The sequence below is a fragment of the Papaver somniferum genome, unplaced genomic scaffold (assembly GCF_003573695.1).
Source record: "Papaver somniferum cultivar HN1 unplaced genomic scaffold, ASM357369v1 unplaced-scaffold_125, whole genome shotgun sequence".
Classification (NCBI taxonomy): Eukaryota; Viridiplantae; Streptophyta; class Magnoliopsida; order Ranunculales; family Papaveraceae; genus Papaver; species Papaver somniferum.
The window spans coordinates 20,287,949-20,308,749 of record NW_020621603.1 but is presented as its reverse complement, the minus strand read 5'-3'; the positions used below and the strand labels follow the sequence as shown (position 1 = coordinate 20,308,749).

Below are 20,801 nucleotides of genomic sequence, written 5' to 3'. Positions count from 1 at the left end.
CTTTCTTGCTGACGTGTTCATATTTGTAGTTTTTATTTTCGTTTTCTAAATTTGGTAAAACACCAAAATCAGATCTTAAAAATTCTCACTACCATTACCGGCGCCAAAGAAGAAATCTATAGAAGAACTTGAAATCATCGAAAAAACTACGAACTACCATTGAAGAAGAACAAAAATACCACTAGGTAATCTATATGTTAATCTTGCATCATGATTTATTTTTTTATTAGGGTTTATAAATTTCTTATTTGATTAAGAAAAGGTGATAAACTCCTTATTTAATTTAAACCTAATGAAATTATGTTTCACTTGTTAATCACACATATTTTGCTTGAGAATAACCGAGCATCGTTTTGTTCATAAATCTAACCCAATTGTATGCATGTGTTCTTTTATATGTAACCATGGGTGAATCTCAATCGTCTATAGTGAGGAACTTGAACAGCGCAATACTGCACTTGATGATGACAATGACCAAGGTGATCAGACTGTCTTGCCAAAAGTTGGTATGAAATTTAACAATGCTAATGACTTATTTGAGTTCTACCGTAGTTATGCATTCAAGACAGGATTTTCTTGTAAGAAACGAACATGCAAGAGGGATCATCATGGAGTATTAAATTTTGTAACTTATTCTTGTACGAAAGAGGGGAAGAATCATTCAGTGTCGGACTCTCCGTTAAATCTTCCTCCAACACGGAGAACTAATTATAAATCAAAAATTTCAGCGAGATTATGTGAAGATGAAAAATGGATGATAAGCGTTGTTGCTCTTGAACATAACCATTTAAATAGTCCATCGAAATCTCGACATTTAAGAGGCCACAAAAGGATCGACACAGCTACAAAGAAGAAAGTTTTGGTGAACGACAAAGCAGGAATCAAGATATGTTATACCTATGGTGAATTAGCGGTTGAAGGTGGTGGATCCGAAAGCCTCCCCATGATGAAAAAACATTGAGGAATATGGTTGCTAGAGAAAAAAAAATAGAACTTGGCGAAGGAGATGCTACAACACTTCTGGATCACTTTATAGACATGCAAAATAGGGATCAAAATTTCTTCTACAGAATGAGCATTGACAAAATGGGCGGTTTGAAGAATGTGTTTTGGGATGATAATAGATGTAGAGAAGCCTACAAAGAATTTGGTGAAGTTGTCACCTTTGACACAACATACTTGACAAACAAGTATGCAATTCCTTTTGCTCCATTTGTCGGGGTTAATCATCTTGGACAGTCAATTTTATTTGGTTGTGGCTTGCTTTCTAATGAGTAAAAAGAAAATTTTGCTTGGTTATTCAGATCATTTCTCGATTGTATGAATGGAATCGCTCCACAAAGTATAATTACAGACCAATGTAGTGCGATGAAATGGGCAGTTGAGAAAGTTTTCAAGGATACCAAACATCGTTGGTGTTTATGGCACATCATGAAAAAAAATACCTGAAAAGTTGAGGAGGTATAAAAATTACTTAAGGATTAAATGTAGGATGAAAAAAGTTGTTTATGATACACAATGTCCAGCTGAATTTGAACAACACTGGAGTGACATGTTGCAAAATTATGAGAGCTTGAAACATAATAAATGGTTGAATAAATTATACGAGGAGAAACATCGATGGGTGCCTTGTTTTGTGAAGACCACTTTTTGGGATGGGATGTCGACTACACAACGATCCGAGAGTATGAATGCATTTTTTGACGGGTATGTTCATTCAAGAACGTCTTTGAAGCAATTCGTTGAAAAATTTGATAATGCACTGGGATACAAAATGGAAAAGGAGCTTAAAGCAGATGCTAGATCGTTTTCAACAATTATTCCAACCTCAACTTCGTATAATGTGGAGAAACAAATTCAAAGATTATACACTCATGCGAAGTTTAAAGAGTTTCGTAATCAGTTGATACGGAAAATGTATTGCGAGATAATTGGTAGTCAAGATGAAATCAAAGATGGAGTCATGGTTCAAACTTATGACATACAAGAAGAAATTTACTATCAAAAACCGCAAGAGGATAAAGAAGAAGTTGATGATGATGATGAATTGGTTGCATCAAATGAAGACATTACTTCACTAGATATGGAACATACTGCACCAATTGAAGAATCTGAATCCAAATCTGAACCCGAACTTGATCCTGATATTGATTGGTCGATGAAAAAGATTATCTTTAAGATATGGTTTCAGAAAAATGAATGCAAAGTCGAGTGTAGTTGTCATAGATTTGTATTTCGTGGAATACTTTGCACGCATGCGATATGTGTGTTACTTCGTAATGATGTTTTACTAATCCCAGACAATTACATATTAAGAAGATGGAGAAAAGATGTGAAGTTGTTACACACAAAGGTGCCAATAAATTCCGATAGTTGGCATTTGACTCCAGCAGAAAAACGTTACAAGAAGCTATGTGATTATTTTGCAGAACTTGCAGATGTAGCTTCAAAGGATAGTGATAAGTGCAGTAATATCAAGAAATGGATACGTGAACAATTGAGAGAAACAGTGGAAAAAGGATCTGGTATTGAAGCAGAAATAAACAACTCTGGTCAAGAGAATGAAGCTATAAAAGTAAGTAATCCTCCTCAAGCAAATACAAAAGGTAGGCCTTGTACTAACCGTTTGAAGCCTAAGCAATACAAAAGAAAAGCGAAAAAAGAAAACGTCAATGTAAGTTACTTATCCGTTTTCATACTATTTATATTTTAGTGTCCTGAAGGTGTCTAATTTATTAGTCTGATGTTATTGAACTTTGATGTGCATTTATATTTTAGACCAATGAACAAATACCGAGTCAACAAAGCTTGGTAAGTAATATTCAGCCATCGAAGAAAAGAAAAACGAGTAGTAAGAAAGAAAACATCACGGTGAGTTTTTGATTCCTTTTGACTATTTATGCTTTTATTTCGTGAAAGTATTCAATTTGTTTGTCTTAAGTTATTTTACGTTTAGATGTTTATTTGTTAGACCACTAAAGAAATCCTGACTCAACAAAACACGGAGGGTGCATTTCAGTCATTGGGAGGAGCTGAAATCAATAATCTTAATAGGGGATAGTACAACCATTTATTGGTAAGCCTTAAAAAATCTCTTTCTTTGAAACCTACTGAAAAAGTATTTGGTTCGCTAACCTGATGGTTTAGTACTGTATAATTCCTGGAAGTAGATTTTGTGCCATAATAGCTTGTCAGAGTACCTAAAACATGACTTTGATTAGAGCTGTTGGATAGCTAAAATGAATATATTTACTTCCTGGAAATATTATATGGAATTTGGTTGAGTTGGTACCGTTGCATACCTATTGTTTCTCCCTAGTTATGTTGTGTTGGTTAAATTTGGTGAAACCTGACATACTTTTAAAAAAATTTATGTTTACAGCACTTAGCTGAACTCCAAAGAGTAGGAAACATAGGAAATGCCACGATGTAGTTCTCGGCACCACAAATTTTATCTTATGGAAACATTAGCAACGTATATGGAACACCTTATGTTCATTCTGGGAATATTGCACCTGCACCATGAGGACTCCCTGGACATTTTGAAAGTTTCTCGACTGCATTTGGAGTACCTCATCCATGGAGAAGTCCATATTTGGAGAAGTCTGCACCAACATACCAGGATACCAGGCAGTAGAGGATTTATCCGAAGGCAACATTAGTTCTATACGGAAGTTCTATTTTTAATAAATTTATGAATCATATTTTCAATAAAGATGCGCATAGTGACCCCTGAATGCGTTAGTTTACTCGTAGTTGGATGTTATCACTCTTAACAAGGTGCATTTTCTTCTTTTTTTCGAAGCATAAGGTACTTTTAGGTTTTGTTTTCTTTGGTTATGTTAAAACAATAGTGGAAAATTAGAAGGAATTCTTAAACATAACATTTCATACATATGATGTCTTACAACAGTGGGTCTTTGTAGTTTGCATTTGATTTATCAAAAAAAAAACTTTGTAGTTTACATTGTCAAATAATGCACATTTCCACGCAACATACAAACAAGACCTTTCAGATCTATAGCTTGGAAGAAGTTTTTCATCAGCCTTCCTTGCAAAGAATATTTTGGAACACCGTGACTTGTAACTATCCCATCTTTGTACTCATTTCGTTAATGATCATTTTGTGCGGATTTTATTGTCGCCTCTGTCTCAGTCCTCCGGGAACAACATCTCCATCAGAAAAAATCTAATTTGTTGACTTGTAATTCCACCTACTGAATCTGAAATAGTATTACTTACATGTTATTTTTTTGTGCCTGCATCCACAAGATATAATTCAAATTCTGGCATTCTACAGATTTTGGAGTTCCCCTCAATTGTCTCTGTCAATCTTTTTGTAGAAAAGTGAAGATCGAAATTGTTAACACTGGAGATGTTCAGAAACAATCTGGATGTTAGATCAAAAAATAAAATTAAAGAAAACTGTTTGCAAGATAAAACACTCGAATGAACAAGAGCAACAACTAAATAATAACAAGAAAAGATAATAAAGAGTACAAGAGCAACTCTCACATGACGGAAGAAAGGAGGCTTATAAGCTGAGTAAGAAAACAAGTTGATCTTACTTGTTCAAGTGTATGCTGTGCAAGATCAGTTGTTGAAATCATAACACCGACAACAAATGAACCAAGTTCAAGACTTAGCCCCAACTTATAGCTGCACTGAAACCAGATATAACAACTATTTCACGGTTATATATATACAAATGAAATTAGTTTTCGTCGCCGTATGACAATCTTCGCAGATTCTTTACAATGCATATGTGTTACAATGGTAGTAAAGGCTAGTGAAATAATAGTGCTTTACATCAGTATGTAAAAATGGCACAGGATAAAGAGTTTTAATCACCTTCTGGTCCATCACTCTCTCTACTAAAATCAAACACCACCACTTTCACCTCCAATATGTTTACTGTACTCGAGCACTAAAATAGGCTTTTGGGTTCTGATATAACTTGGATTTCAGTGGCATAGTTAAACTAAGGATTTGAATTCATTTGAAGCATATTAAATGTAGCATAGGTTTTCAATTTACTCTCTTTATGACACAAAGTTTGAACAAGTTATGCTTTCCACTAATTACAATTCCAACTCAAATTAGCAGGCTACTGTGAAACCTAATTTATTAGAATCCATTGCACAATTTCATGGTACCGTAGTTGTTTCTCACATAAAAGACTCCAATTCACTTACTGTATTAAATGAACAGCGAACTTACAGAGAGTGCAATTCGTTTCCTTCACCGATTCCAGCAGCTCATTCCATTCAATTTTCAAGACCATAAACAATATAATCTTTTATCAAATTCAATGGTAAGAACCTTTATCAATTAAGAAATAGCAAATTCACGGATTTTAAACAAAATTTTTACTCTTGAACTTAGATGCAACACTCATCTGATCAAGACTAAATACCTTGGTTTCATGGATCTGATGATTGAAATTTTGGATGATAATTGGGAGATTTTTTGTCTTGATCTTCTTTATCAGAATGCAATTGGCCGAACAAGGGGAGAAATTCTGGCTTCTGATTTCTTCCATCTATTCAATCAAAAATCGAACTCATTATAATAGAGAAAGATATAAAATAAAAAGCCTATGTTATTCTGATTTTTTTCTTATCTGGTGTTCGTAGCAAAGAGGGAGTAAAAGACACGAATAAACACGTCAGCAGGAAGAGAAAAAAAATGAAAAGTACAAATGGCATGCCACGTATGCGGTGGGTTTGATGGTGGGTTAGAACAGTCGGTTGAATAGAATTATTGCTTTTCTAAAATCTTTTTTTTTTTTTTTTTTTGAAGAAACCAAGGTTCGTTATCTTAACTAAAACATGATTAGTTTCTATTAAATTTATTACGATTATTTGCACATGTAGTCTTCACTGTTCATGGAACCTTAATCCGCAGAGTTCAACATATAGCTCAAAATGCTGAAGCATAACTGCGAACGCTCACGTTTATGGCAGGACACGCTGTTTTGTTTCCGCGTATTCCTTTTTACGAAAATTTTGTGGGTGTACACTAGGATTTTTTTGCTCGATTTAACATCAAAATAGACAGGGAAGATGTACTACACTTTCACCCTGCCACATCAAGATCATGGACCGGTAGGTCACAAGATTGAACAGTTACGACTAGGGGTGAGCATTTGACCCGTAATCCGCGGATTTAATCGGGACCAACCGTTCATTTGCGGATGGATGCCCGGACCGTTCATTGATGGATTGGATGCGGATGGAATTTTTGAAATCCAACGGACAACGGATCGGGTCCGGATGCAACCTTGAAAATCCGTTGGACATCCATATCCGTTAAATTAAGGGCATTTATATAGTTCTAGAAAATACTATGGATCATTTAGGAATTTTTAAGATGTTTGTTTTGTATAATATATATGATATGTAGATTTTATAAGGAGTCATTTGTGTCGGCTTATTTTCTTTACCATAAATTTTAATTAAAATAAATCCATTGGATTATCCGCATCCAATCCGTCTATCCGTGCATCCATTGGATGCGAATGCCAAATTTGAAATCCGTAGTGCAATGGATTGGATGCGGATCAGGCGAAAACCGGTCCATACCGGCCCATGCTCACCCCTAGTTACGACTCATACGAATAGCTAATGGGCCGATAAAAATATGGGTTTTCTCCGTCTTATTGGACTCCCTCAGCTGTTGATGACCCGAATGGTATAGCACGTTAGGAAGCCATTGCCAATCCAGCTGCCGTCATTGATGCTCATTCTCATTACAGCATTAATTCAGGTGCATCAATTCAGGTACGATTCTTGGTCAGGGAAAAGACCTCTCAAAGGACTGCTAAAGATGACGCATAGGACGATTAAATTAAAGGTTACAATTTAAAGATGATGCATCTACCAGAAACCACTGCTCCTGCATCTTGTCCACTTCTTTCAAGCAATCTTCCTGTTCCGTCATAAACATGTTCAGGCAACGCTCCTCTGTCATCTTCAACAAGTTGTGATGCAAACTAGCAGAGTGAAACAACACGAGAGCCGCTTTACGCACGTGGAAGTCATTCTTGTTCGCATCAGACCTCATCCGAAGGCCCTCAATGACATGATCCTCGGGGTTCATCACCAGTGTCTTCGCACCCGTGCCCGAGTCCCTCAGAAAACAACGTAAAGAAGATACAGAAGGGTCAGAGACTTTGACATGATCAAGGTTATAGTCCTCCAGACGAGAATATAGCGCCCGTGAATTTTCCAGTTGTTGTTTGAGATCCTCATATTCAGCTTTAGTTGTCACCACTGTACTAACATTGTAATGAAGATACTTTGTCTCAGTGGTATCCAAATCTTCTGTTGTGTCCCATTTAAAATATTCCTTCACAATATTTCATGATTTCCTCGGGAACTTCCAGTTTTTCTCTTCTAATCCCACCTGTTCCTGCAACCTCTTTTTCATGATCAGTATCTAAGTACATGCATACAGATGCAATTGATTATTTATCTAAGTAATAGAAGAATTAGAATGAATAAGTAGTTAATCTACTAAAATTATGCCCAAGGCTTTGCTAGTTTACTGCATAATAAAACTGAATAATCAAGTGCAGAAAATTCAATCTCTTAGAAAATGTGACTAGTTAAACTCTAAAGCACTCATAAGATGGATGGCAAGGTTAAATGTATCTAAAAAAATGAGTCCACTGCAGCCCGCAGTCATAAGATGGATGGCAAGGTTAGAGGTATCTAAAAAAAATGAGGAGTCCACTTCAGCCGAGTGGTCCAGATCCCTCATTTATATAAGTAATCGGATAATCCTGCACAAGTAGTTAAGATAAATATATGTTTGCTTATCTATTAAAGTTCACCTTGGACACAAACATAGTGGCTAAGCATTAAGGAACTACCAATCCATAGAAGAAATCTATACCGTAGAGAATGCTCAGCTCTAAGTTAGTCTGATAAGTTCCTCAGCCATTTACCAAGTGGAAGCATAAAATTTTCCGGCAAAGAAAAGATAAGTTAGCTTTAAGACAAGCACCTCTCTTGATTTTCAGTATAAAAAAGTCAAGTGACTGGTAAAGCCGTATTTTTCATATTGGAGAAGATAAAATAAGCATACATACAGCTAACATGCTATAGAGAAGCAGGAATAAACAAAAGGGCCAAGTAAAAACCGTAAACTTAAGTTGCAAAAATTCAGATAATCTACAGCACATTTCATGTCATTAACTGTACAAAGGAATACCAAATAGTGAACTATGATATACCTTAAATTGCCCAGGAGCTTCTTGCTCATACTTGATCACAGCTTCTCCAATAAAGACTCATATGCAGTGTTTCTAAGAAAATTCGTCCCTCAATCAGACCCTTGGAGACTAATATTTGATAAACGGGAAACCTCAATTCATGGACACTTAGCAACAAGCCAGGGACTATATGATTTTCTTCTCGGATAGCTTCATATAGATAGGACATGTATTAAACAAATTTTGAATTAAATCTTCTAACCTTAGTTTCAACAAGTCGATTTATTCATCGCTGTCAATGCATGAAGACCACTAAGAACTTAAATTTCTAAGGACCGAAACCCATACCCTTAATATCTTCTACTATCTCTCCCTGAATTTACCAGTGCTAATAGAAAGCGACCATGGTTGGCTAACTAAGAATATGACAATACTTGGTTGAGGGGCACCTTCATTTCTCAAAACCTGTATATTGAGTATCAATCTTTCATTCAAATCTACAGGTTTAAACCCCTAAGGCGTCGGAAAACAAAAAAAATGTATTGGGTCAGTACTAAAATTTTTCTTGATAAAATCGAAAAAACGAACGACATGGTTTTCTAAGTTTCTTTCTAGAATGTGGGCAAGTAGATAATAAATTGACAAGTCTAACATGAAATTGAATTAATCAAGTCTAGACAATGAACATATGTAATTATTTAAATCAGAAATGGAAGTCAATCACCATGTTGCACCAATGAGGCGACAATACCTATCATCATATTCAAATTAAGTGAAACAACACAATAGACAGATCCAAAATCAGCCGAACTCCAAACAGAGTACTCACAAATTAAGTAAACTCTAAATAAATCATGATAATCAAACCAAAAGCGAAAACTACTTTACGAAGTAGAACCTCAGAAGGCAATCGACATCTAAAAAAAATTCCTCGTTGGAGAGATTTATTCAAAAAGATACTACGCAGTATTTAAACATCACTGATCCTGATAACACAAACAAAAATTTTACAGACTGAAAAAAATTCAATTTCATACAAAAATCACAAGGCCAAAAAGAAAGCAAGCATCTCAGACTCATATTTCCCCGTTAGTTTTCTTCACTATCAGAATTCAAAGTGCAAGGATGATTACAAGGATTTTGTCCATCATTGATGCTGTCTGTGTAACTCCCTTTCCGTGAGGAATAAAAAATTCTAACAACCACAATACACAAGTGTTGTTTAGATCTAATAATCGGAAGGGGGGAAATTGAGAAAACAAGAAAAACACCAGAAATGTCAGGTTTAGTGAACAACCCAACATTAAGGTTTTAACGTCTCACCTTACAGGTTTGGGGGGAAATGCCAATGCTCGGGATTCGGCAAAGTACTGACTAGAGGAGCGTAAATTTGTGTCTTTATCGGTCGGTACTTGGAACTTTACATGGTGAATTTTACCATTCTGGGTGAATGTGATATTACGAATGCCTCTGTACACATGGTACTAAAAATCATAGTTGCTAAACACCAGAAAACTACTAACTACATGGTATTCTTCTTCTTGTCAACATGTATGAGGCGAGTGACTGGTGGACACATAATTTTCTTTTGGGAGAGAATAAAACAGGCGTACATACAACTAACATAAACAAGCGTGCATACAACTAACATCTAACATTGCAAGGAAAAACACTACAGGAAAAAACAAAAGGGCCAAGTAAAGACTATGTAACCTAAATCATAAATTCACATAATCCTAAAACACATTTCATGTCACTAACTGAATGAAGGAATATCAAAATAGTGAACTATGATATACCTGCAACGGCTCAGGAGCTTCTAAATCATACTTGGTCGCCACGCTACTTTGCACACTTCCTCCACTTTTTTGCTTGACTTCTTCAATTCTCCATCCTTGTTAGGCATTGAAGAAAGCCAAAGTGTTAGGCATTGAAGAAGGTTGTGAAGAAGTCTAGCAAAAAAGTGGAGGATGATCCGCGAGAATAATCCAGTGTGGTTCTAAGTTAAGCTGCCTAGTTCAACCGTGATTCACCTAGTCGAAACAAGCACATGAGGGACACCTTCATTACATCAATCTTTCATTCAAATCTACAGGATTAAACCCCTAAGTGCGTCGGAAAACAAAAAATGTATATTGCGTCAGTAGCAACAATGTTCTAGATGAAATTGAAAACACAAATGATGCGGTTTTCTAAACTTCTTTCTAGAACGTGAGGGCTAGTAGATAATATCTTGACAAGTTGAAGTCTAGAATATAAAAAGAAATAATCAAGTCTATATAATATCCTTATGTAATTATTTGAATAGAAATCGCCATCTTGCAGATGCATGTAAGTACCTACTATCAAATTCAAATCCATACAAAGTTGTTTGGGAACTTAGAATCAAGTGAAACAACAAAATAGACAAATTCAAAATCAGCCAAACACCAAACAGAGAACTCAAAAATTAAGGAAACTCTAAATAAAATCATTAAATCAAACCAAAAGCAAAAAACTGTTTTTGGAAGAAGGACCTCGGTAGGCATTTTGTCATCTTACAAAATTCCTCATTGGAGAAACTTTTTCAGGAAGATAACGCAGTATTTAAACATCATTGATCCTGATAACACTAAAAAGTTTACAAATTGAAAAAAAAAATCCTTATCATACAAAAATCACAAGGCCAAAAAAGAAGCATCTCAAACTCATATTTCCCCATTAGTTTTCTTCACTATGAAAATTCAAAGTGCAAGGATGATTACAAGGTTTTGTCCATCATTGATGCTGTCTGTCTAACTCTCTTTCCTTGAGGAATAACAAGATTCTAACAACAACAATGTACAAGTGTTCCGTAGATATAATAATCGGAAAGAAAAATAAAACATTGGAAAAAAAAAGAAACACCAGAAAATTGAAAGCAAAAACAAATAAATAACTTCAATGGCATCGAAGTCCAGAAACAATAACAAAATAGGTTACCAATTTGCTTTAAACCCTCAAAGAAGAGAGGCATATGCGCGTACATGGATACAACACAAGTAGCAGATTATCTATTTAAAGTAATTCATGGATACAACAAAAGTAGCTACGCATCCAGCAACTACAAATTCATGGATCAAACATGTACCACAGAGAATGATCCAATGTGGTTCTAAGTTCAGCTGCAAATCTCCTCCGCGATTCACCTAGATGAAACAAGCATATGAGCTTCCCAGGAACACAAAAGGTAAGTACTCAAACAAGCACCCATCTTAATTACTATGTCACATTTTGATTCTTGCCATTGCAAACACATTGTACTAAATTTCTTAAAACCGAACAACAAACCACAAGTATCTTTCCTGAATTGTACTTCCTTAAATTCCTTTACTTTTACAGCCAAAATTTTGTCATCCAGTACACATGTTCTAGATAAGTAGAGTTGTTAAACACTAGAAAATTACTACCTACACAATGTATTCTTTTCATGTCAACATGTATGAGGCACGTGATAGGTACACACATATTTTATTTTTTGGAGAGAATGGAACAAGCATACAGACACCTAACATGCCAAGGAGAAGCAGGAATTGACAAAAGGACCAAGTAAAGGCTATGTAATAAATGTTTTACAATAAGACATCTACTGCACATTTCATGCCACTAACTGAATAAAGGAATTCAAATACTTATTGCGGCGTCCAATTCGTTTGCACTTATCTGCCTAATACGTGTCTTTGGATATGCTACGATAGAACTCATAGACAGCAAGGTTTAAGTAAAAACACACCAAGACAATGTACTTATCTCGAGCTGCACCCACACAAATTTCAGCGAGCCAGTAGCTAGGTTTCGACTTGCTTGGCAGCAAAGATTAACTCATCACTTTGGGAGTCTTCCGAGACACGCCGAATGGATGCCTGATTATAAATCTGATTTCAAAAGGAATTAAATATGTTAGACCAACTTTAAAGAAGATAAAATTCTACACTGGCATAAGTACATGCGTACAGATGCCTTTGTTTATTTATGTATGAATTAGAATGAATAAGTGATATACTAAAATTATGCCCATGACCAAAACGCTTTACCGCAAAAAACTGAATAGTCAAGTGCAGAAGATTCAATTTCCTGAAAAAGTGACTAGTTAAACTCTAAAGCAGTCATAAGATGGGTGACAAGGTTAGATGGCTCTAAAAAATGAGGAGTCCACTTCAGCTGAGTAGTCCAGTATCCTCATTTATGTTAGTAACTGGATTATCTTGCAGAAGCAGTTAAGATAAATATTTATCTATTAATGTTTTCCATGGATGAAAACATAGAGGCTAAGCATCAAGGAACTACCAATCCATGGACGAAATAGAGAATCATCAAATGTAGCTTTAAGTTACTCTGCTAAGTTCCTCAACAATTTACCCAGTGGAAAGAAGCATAAGAGTTTTCCAGCAAAAACCTATCTCGGTTCTCGATATATAACAGGTAAGTGACTGGTAAAGCCATATTTTTCCATTTTGGAAAATATAACAAAGGGGCCAAGTAAATACTATGTAAACTCTTGAGTTCTAGAAATTCAGATTATCTACGGCACATTTCATGTCACTAACTGAATAAAGGAATACAACTAGTGAACTATGATATACCTTCAACAGCTCAGGAGCTTGCTCATACTTGATCACAAACTTCTCCAAAAAAGACTTCTGATTCATCTGCAGTGTACATAGTAAAATTTGTTCCTTATCAGACCCTTGGAGACTTATATATGGTAAATGGAACACCTCGGCACAATCCTCTTCTCCAAGCTAGAAAAACAAAGGGGTCAGGCATGAAATTGGTGGACACTTAGCAACAAGCCAAGGACTAAAATCCACTTGATTTACAAGGTAATCCATTATAGACATGCTTTTCTTTACAGATAGCTTCATACGGATAGGATATGTTTCAAATGCATTTTGAATTTGATCTTCGGACCAATCCCATTTCCTGTAAGCATTCAATTTACTTTCCTAAATCGATTTATTTATCACTGTCAATGCATATATACCACAAAGAAATTAAATATTGTAAGGATCAAAACCCATACCCTTAATATCTTCTGCGATCTCTCCAAATTTTACCACTGCTAATCGAACGTGGCCATGGTTGGTTAACTAAGAACCTGACAATACTTGATTGAGGGACACCTTAGTTTCACAACACCTATTGAATATCAATCTTCCATTCAAATCCACGGGATTAAACCCTAAGGGTTCGGAAAACAAAATATGTGTATTGGGTCAGTGCCAACAATGTTCTTGATGAAATTGGAAAAACGAATGATAATGATATGGTTTTCCAAACTTCTTTCTAAAACGTGTGGGCTAGTAGATAATACCTAGACAAGTTAAAGACTTTTAGATAGTATCTTATGTAATTATTTGAATCAGAAATTGAAGTCAGTCACCATCTTGCACCATTGATGCATGTAAGACTGGGGCGACAACACCTATCATCAAACTGAAATCCATACAAAGTTGTTTGGCAACTTATAATTAGGTGAAACATCAAATAGAACACATTCAAAATCATGAAGTCAAACCAAAAGCAAAAAATAATAATCAGTTTTAGGAAGAAGGGATCTCAGTAGGCATTTTGTCATCGAATGAAAATCCTCATTGGAGGAATTTTTTTCAGGAAGATAACGCAGTATTTAAACATCACTGATCCAGGTAATAATAAAAAAAAATTACAGATTGAAATTTTTTCCTTTTCATATAAAAATCACAAGCCCAAAATGAAAGCAAAGAAGCATCTCAGACTCATATTTCCCCATTAGTTTTCATCACTATGAAAATTCAAAGTGCAAGGATGATTACAAGGTTTTTCTCCATCATCGATGCTGTCTGTCTATCTCAAGTGCCCTTAGGGAACAAGGGAACAACAAGATTCTAACAACAACCATGCACAAGTGTTGTTTAGATCTAATAATCGGAAGAAAAATAAAACCCAGAAATAAATCACATAACTGAAAGAGAAAAAGAAAGAAGAAAATCAATTGCAGAGAAAGTAACTTCGATGTGATCAGAGTCGAGAAAGAATAAAAAAAAGAATAGAAGAAAAACCTAAAAAGAAGAGAGGCATAGGCGCCGTAAACAAGAAAGTTGATTCACTAGGGTTTAACAGATCGACTGAGATCAAAGTTTGGGTTTAAAGGTTTTGTGAGTTTAGAGATTCACCTTCCAGGTTTGAGGTGAACGGCCAATGCTCGAGAAAGTACTGACAAGAGGAGAGTAGATTTGTGTCTTTATGGGTTGGTACTCGGAAGTCCCTGTTTAGTAAGTTCGCGAATGATTTGCGTACGCTTGCAACTCCGAACCCAAGACGCGTATTATGTGACATTCCCGGATTATTCGCGAATCGTTCACGAACTTTACGTATCCCGAATGATACGTCCGCTTAATTCGCCAGAAATTCTTTAGCTTTTATGTTTTTAAAGACCTTATTTTTTGGGCTTTACTGCCTCCCAAGCATACACGGCCCAATATTATACGTTGTTGTAATTTTTATGAAACAAAAATGACAGAAGAGATTTGAAGGTGAAGGTGAGAGAGATCTAAACCACTATACCACGTCCTCTTTGATGACTAATGTTGTATATATTATTAATATCATCATATTACGTTTATTTTTTCTTTAAATAACTCACACGTATGCATAAAAATTAGTCTATGACCTTATAAATACTAATTATTTATTATATATAAATACCGAATTTTCAGAGCCGAACTCACATTTATAAATCGAATTATACACGTACGTATGTCGTTCCGAATTACTGACGAATCACGTTCCGTTGACCGAATTTTGGACCGAATTTGGGTTTTACAAAACCGTATAATACTCGTACGTTTGCCGTTCCGTACGTTTGCCGAATCCCGAATTGCTAACTAGACTCGGAACTCGCATATAGCCCAGCACTGATGCATACTTTTCGTTGACAAATTGGTGGGACGAGGGCCTAAAAATGACATATCTAGAACTTTTGATAGAGTTGAGTGGTCTTTTCTTGTCAAGATGACAGAAAAGTTGGGTCTCGATAAGTTTGGGATTGATTTAACTAGGAATTTCTGATTAATCTTATCTAGAGGACCCGTTTAATGGAAAATCCCACATCTAACTCACATTACTCGATAGTCCGAAATCATGTTTTTGAACCAAATTTTTTTGTCACTGGTTCATCACACACACGTGTGTAGGGGATTCTTTCATGAATTCCCATAATACTCTTCATATAAAATAATAAGTCATTCGTATTTTCCCTTCCCTTCTCGAGATCTGGTCTAGAAATGAAGATTGTGAATTGGTTAAGATCTCTGATGGAGTCACGTTTTCAAGCTAGATGGATATGTGCCGTCAAAAGTCAATTTTCCATTATACATATATAAACGTACTGTCAAAACGTATTATTTTTACATTTTATTTTTTTGTTTACATCATAGTACATATTGGTATGTATCTAATACAAATATAATCTAAGAATCCAATAGTATATATCAATATGTACTGATGCATAAAAGAGGTTTTTACATTGTAAATATCAATATATATTATTGGATCATACACACAACAATATTCTAACTATCCAAGTACATATTGACATGTGTTGATACTTATTCAATCATAAATAAGGGTTTTAAGCAGAAATAAATTGGTATCAACAAAATAGTAAAATTAGAACTATAAACATGTACTCCCTTCGTCCCAAAATAGATGACCTAGTTCAAATTTGCACAATTCTTAAGGCAAGGAGGAGAGAGGAGTATTTTTAACTATTTCTTACAATTATACCCTTATTAATAATTACTAGTAAAATTTACACGGAATATTCGTAAACTTTATACCATTTAAAAGCATTTTAAAACATTTACGTAACGAGTATAAACATGACTATCAAATTATACATATTTCTTATACTGACAATAATCAATTAAACGGGTAATTTTAGAAAAATCTCATTATTTGATGATATAGATCATCTATTTTGGGACAAAATATAAAACTAAGTAGGCCATCTATCCTAGAACGGATGAGTATAACACATAGTGATGCGTACGTAATAATATGTAAGCCATGTATCTGACTGTACATATTGATATGTATCATGTGAATACAGACTTCATTTTTTATTTATTTTGGTATTCAAGTATAAACTGTAGATATGATTATTCAGTACATATTGATATGCGTAGTACATCAACGAATCCTTCTTCCCCTAAGTACGTATCTATATGTACTATATAATCATATTCAAGCATAAACTATGGCTATTCAGTATATATTGATACGTACTGCGTCAACGAATCACTCGTTTTGAATGAATTGGGAGTTTGAAAACATTAATAAATTGAATGATATTAATTTATTCACAAAAGAAAAATTGAAATTGAGAAAACCCTCTTTGATGTAAAATCGAAATTGAAAAACTTAATACATACCTTAATCAGATATGGACCCGTATCATCATCCATGAAAAGAAAAACAATGAATAACTTAATACATACTTATTATGATGGGTAAGTTCTTTCACGATTTTTAATCTTGCTAATCAGAATGTGCTGATACAAAATCAGAAGAAGCTCATCATGGACTGTGCCAAGACTAGACAACTTGCACGGGTCGTTGATCGTAAAGTGTGTGTACTAACCAACGAGCATGGTGTATACACAGTCAATAGAATCAAGGAAATCAGCGATACCTTCTATGATAGATTCATTGAAAGGTATGAGGTTCTGAAGGAACTTTGATTTTGTCTAGAAAAAATCTAGAGGACCCGTTTAATGGATAATCCCCTATCTAACTCACATTACTCGTTAGTCCGAAATCATGTTTTTGAACCAGAATTCTTATCGCTGTGCGTATGAGATTCGTTCACAAATGCCCATAATATCCTTCGTATAAAATAATAAGGAACTAAAATCTTATCATCGTCTTCGCATTTTCCCATCCCTGCTCGAGATCTGGTTTAGTAATCAAGATTGTGAACTGGTTAAGATCTCTGATGGAGTCATGTTTTCAAGCAAGATGGATATGTGCCATCAAAAGTAAGTTTTTCCATAAACCCTTATATATTATATTTTTACATATTTTTTCTTTGCAAGATAGCACAAATTGGTATGTATCTAATATAAATGTAATCTAAATATCCAATAGTATATATCAATATGTATTGATGCATAAAAGAGGTTTATACATTGTAAATATCAATGTATATTATTGGATCATACACACAACAATAATATGACTACCCAACAGTATATATTGACATGTATTGATGCTTATTCATACATAAATTAAGGTTTTAAGCAGAATGAAATTGGTATCAACAAAATAGTAAAATTAGAAGTATAAACATAACTACCTCCGTCCCAAAATGGATTGACCTAGTTCAAGTTTGCACAATTCTTAAGGCAGGGAGGAGAGATGAGTATTTTTAACTATTTGTTACAATTATACCATTGTGAATAATGATAAGCAAGTAAGTGCTACATTTTATATCCAGATTTATACTAGCTAGGACTCGACATCTTTGCTAATGATACCATTTTAGTGCTTTTGTAGAAAGTACAAATGAATTCTGATCATCCAGCGAATAAACAACAAAATGTGAGACTTAATGGTGTTTGCGACGAAAATGGCAAAATGTTGTTGGCCTGGTATCCCATGTATCAGCAACCACGATGATGAAATGAGGTTGGCCTGATATTTCCATGTATCAACAACCACGATGATGAAATGGGTTGGTCTGGTACTTCCATGTAACAGCAACCAGTCTAATTACCATGACAACATAAAGAGGTCGAAATGGTGTCGTCAACTGAAAAGGCTAAATTTCACTGACACTGGTTGGCACGGTCAAAAGGTGAACAAAGACGTCAAGAGCTTCATTTCTTAAACAAGCAGGTGGTGTTTCATCATTAAGAGAAAGGTGGATGTGGCCAACTCCCCACCATATGCCAGAACATACAAGCCACATTTCGTCATCTGTGAAGGAGAAAGAAATTCTTATTACTCATCAACGTTCGAGCTGGTGGTTCTCTAAAAGAAAGGAGTTTCGAGCATTTTCTTAGAAAGAATTCGAAGCAGCTGCCATTATTCACTCGCACCCAAATCTTTCTCATCATGTCAGCTGCCATGGAGATGGAGTCGAGCTGGTGGTGTTGCCATGCTCATGGTTGTGAACTGAAATACAGCAACAACGATGAGACTGTGATTCAGCTGTTGAAGGCAGTGAATGAATAAGGTATTTACGCTGAGAAGATGGGATGGCTGAGATTAAGCTGCTATGATCAGTTGTGTTCGATAATGAAGCGATGGAGAAAGCTGTTGGCTTTAATTGTTTTCATGGGTGAAAGCAGTAAGGAGATGAAGAGTTCACTGCCGTTGATGTTGGCAGCTAATGCGGAGTTCTCAGTGGGTCTTTTTGATATGAGCTTGTGCAACCAGTCAGGAACGAGATGCAGCTCAGAGAATAGAAACAACTGGTGGCAGTGGTGGTTAAACAAGTCTGCAGACGTAATGGAGATGGACTGTCTGCCAACTGATTTGAGTTCGACATGGAGGATCCCGTGGCCAAGGTGGGGATGCAGATAACGATTGCATGGCATTTTATGGCCTTATGTCAAACACCTCAACTTGGTGTTGCTCTTTTAGGATTGAACGGATTGTTGTTAGTGCTGATGGAGCTGTTGTTGATGGCTGAGCTATGGGAAGTCGATGAACCAATGGTGGAACTGGTTGCAAGTTGCAACTGACAAGATGTAGAAGGTCAGGGAATGGAAAGAGATGTTGCTGCCGCCTGCCGGTTAACAAGAAGGAGCTGTGGTCGAGAACTGTTGCAGCAGAATATACCTCGGTGCACGAGACCGGAGTTGGCTGTAGTAATCGATAATAAAGGAGCAATAAAGAGCTCGAGTCTGTGTGACAGTTGAGTTTTCGTAAAAAAACAGGAAGTCTATGATATCGGTGATGATGGCTATCGTTCGAGACAGCGTGAAAATAGAGTTGCGGCCATGCTCGGGAAAGAACTGGTTTCGAAATCAGTATTTGGTAATGGCCTGAAGATTGGTGTTTTATGTAGTCTGAAACTGGAGTTAATTGAGAACACCCGGCAACATGGAGAAGTGGTGTTGGCTCGAGTGTTATCGGCTCGTGTAAAGTGTCAGGAAAGCAAAGAGATAGAGTTTACCAAGGAGGTTGAGCATGAATGTGAATCTGTGAAGATTTCGGCGAAGATTCAGCTGGAATTTTAAACCGAGAAAACAGCACAGGGTACTCGTATATCCGGTGGTTTTGTGGTGATGTCAGGTGGTCAGGTATAGGAAGCCGTGGTCGGATCTTGGTAATGGGTCTGAATTTGGAAGCTGGTAATGAACCCGAATGGACTGGGCCTTGGAAAATGCTGCTAGGAACTTGTTTGTTTGCAGCTGACTCGGCGTCTGAATCTGAGTCAACCCCTGACTCGGACCGAGTCAGCAGTCGGACCGTTTGTTTTCCATTTTGAGTCAGATCTGACTCGACCTCTGACTCAGACATAACCCCTGACTCGGACTCATTTGAGTCAGGTAACAAAATACCCCTGACTCATGGGACCAAACCACTGACTCACTTATTTCCGAGTCAGATGAGTCAGATCTGACTCAAAACAAACATATCGACTCAGATTCAGATGAGTCAGGTGATTTCACTCAGATCCAGATGATTCAGATCCAGACGACTCAGATGAGTCAGGAGTAAACAAACATGGTGTAGGTCATATGTTGTATTCTTTCGCAGCACTATAAAAAAAAGAAAAGAAGAGAGGCTACAGACGGAGGCCGTTTTGGAGTTCTTTGGAGGCTGCGGCTATACAGCCGTGCTTAGGGTTTGAGAATTTTTATTTCATTTTTCTCTTTTGATTAGCTAGAGTTTTATTGAGATACTTTTATGACTTTTGAGAAAGCTATGTCTAGCTAATTCATGTTAGGGTTTTGGTAGAACCCAATTTTATTATGAAAACTCTACATTTACATGTTTAATAATGAGTTGATTGATTAGTAGTTTTTCTTCATTTGGCTTGGTATTTTATTGTTGATGTGATTTTCTAGATTATTTATGCTTTTGAATTGATATTGCGTGCTTCGGTTAAATCCCTTGACGTGGTATGGAAGGATAGATAGGTAATGCTTTAGAATCACTACCCATGAAGCGAAGAAAACTATAACGGAGAAACAGTATTTGAATAAGCATGGAATTATATTTTTAAAGATTAGTAGAGTTTGCATAGTTAATTGAAGGAAACCTAAAACCGTAGCAACCCATTCCCATATTGTTTATCGTTAGAATTATTGTCATTTCAAATTTTCTAAATTTCTGAAAAATTGCTAAAACATCATCTTGAGGATTAGTTACTTTTGATATTAGTTAGTAGTAGTATTTTCACACTCCTCGTGGGAACGACCTGTACTTGCCATTGTTCTACTAGTTAGACGCTGTGCACTTGCAGTATTTTATTGTGGGTTTTCGGAGCCTACCAAGTTTTTGGCGCCGCTGCCGGGGAGTGGTTGCATAATATTCTCTGATTGATATCAATTTTTGTATATAACTTATT

General features: G+C 35.8%; 1 protein-coding gene, 1 long non-coding RNA gene, 4 other non-coding genes and 1 pseudogene across 18 annotated transcripts; 1 reads left to right on the top strand and 6 right to left on the bottom strand.

The window, feature by feature from the left end:
* Positions 1–1,492: 1,492 nt before the first annotated feature.
* LOC113331398 (protein FAR1-RELATED SEQUENCE 6-like) lies at positions 1,493–3,061 on the top strand. The gene is made up of 3 exons (XM_026578105.1): positions 1,493–2,674; positions 2,779–2,871; positions 2,972–3,061. The coding sequence occupies exons 1-3, from the start codon at positions 1,493–1,495 to the stop codon at positions 3,059–3,061; spliced, it is 1,365 nt and encodes a 454-aa protein (XP_026433890.1).
* Positions 3,062–6,705: 3,644 nt separating this feature from the next.
* LOC113331506 lies at positions 6,706–14,467 on the bottom strand. Of its 13 annotated transcripts, none has more exons than XR_003350985.1 (5): positions 13,260–14,179; positions 12,820–12,885; positions 10,018–12,111; positions 8,240–8,311; positions 6,706–7,413 (listed from the first exon to the last, which is right to left on the bottom strand). It is a non-coding gene; the product is annotated as an uncharacterized LOC113331506 (long non-coding RNA). The 13 variants fall into 13 exon arrangements; XR_003350990.1 differs by having other exon boundaries at positions 6,706–10,251; positions 11,328–11,385; positions 11,970–12,111; XR_003350979.1 differs by adding an exon at positions 14,392–14,467 and having other exon boundaries at positions 6,706–12,111; positions 13,260–13,418.
* Positions 8,919–8,983, bottom strand: LOC113331653 (annotated as a pseudogene).
* Positions 9,282–9,378, bottom strand: LOC113331662. The gene has a single exon (XR_003351104.1). It is a non-coding gene; the product is annotated as a small nucleolar RNA snoR26 (small nucleolar RNA).
* On the bottom strand, positions 10,893–10,988 carry LOC113331668. Its single transcript, XR_003351110.1, has one exon. It is a non-coding gene; the product is annotated as a small nucleolar RNA snoR26 (small nucleolar RNA).
* On the bottom strand, positions 13,596–13,675 carry LOC113331650. The gene has a single exon (XR_003351098.1). It is a non-coding gene; the product is annotated as a small nucleolar RNA U31b (small nucleolar RNA).
* Positions 13,962–14,058, bottom strand: LOC113331665. The gene has a single exon (XR_003351107.1). It is a non-coding gene; the product is annotated as a small nucleolar RNA snoR26 (small nucleolar RNA).
* Positions 14,468–20,801: the final 6,334 nt, after the last annotated feature.

Coding starts and splice junctions, on each gene's coding strand:
- LOC113331398 (XM_026578105.1), top strand. CDS start 1,493: ATGAAAAAAGTTGTTTATGATACACAATGTCCAGCTGAATTTGAACAA. Junction 2,675..2,778: donor CGAAAAAAGAAAACGTCAAT/GTAAGTTACTTA, acceptor TTTATATTTTAG/ACCAATGAACAAATACCGAG. Junction 2,872..2,971: donor GTAAGAAAGAAAACATCACG/GTGAGTTTTTGA, acceptor TTTATTTGTTAG/ACCACTAAAGAAATCCTGAC.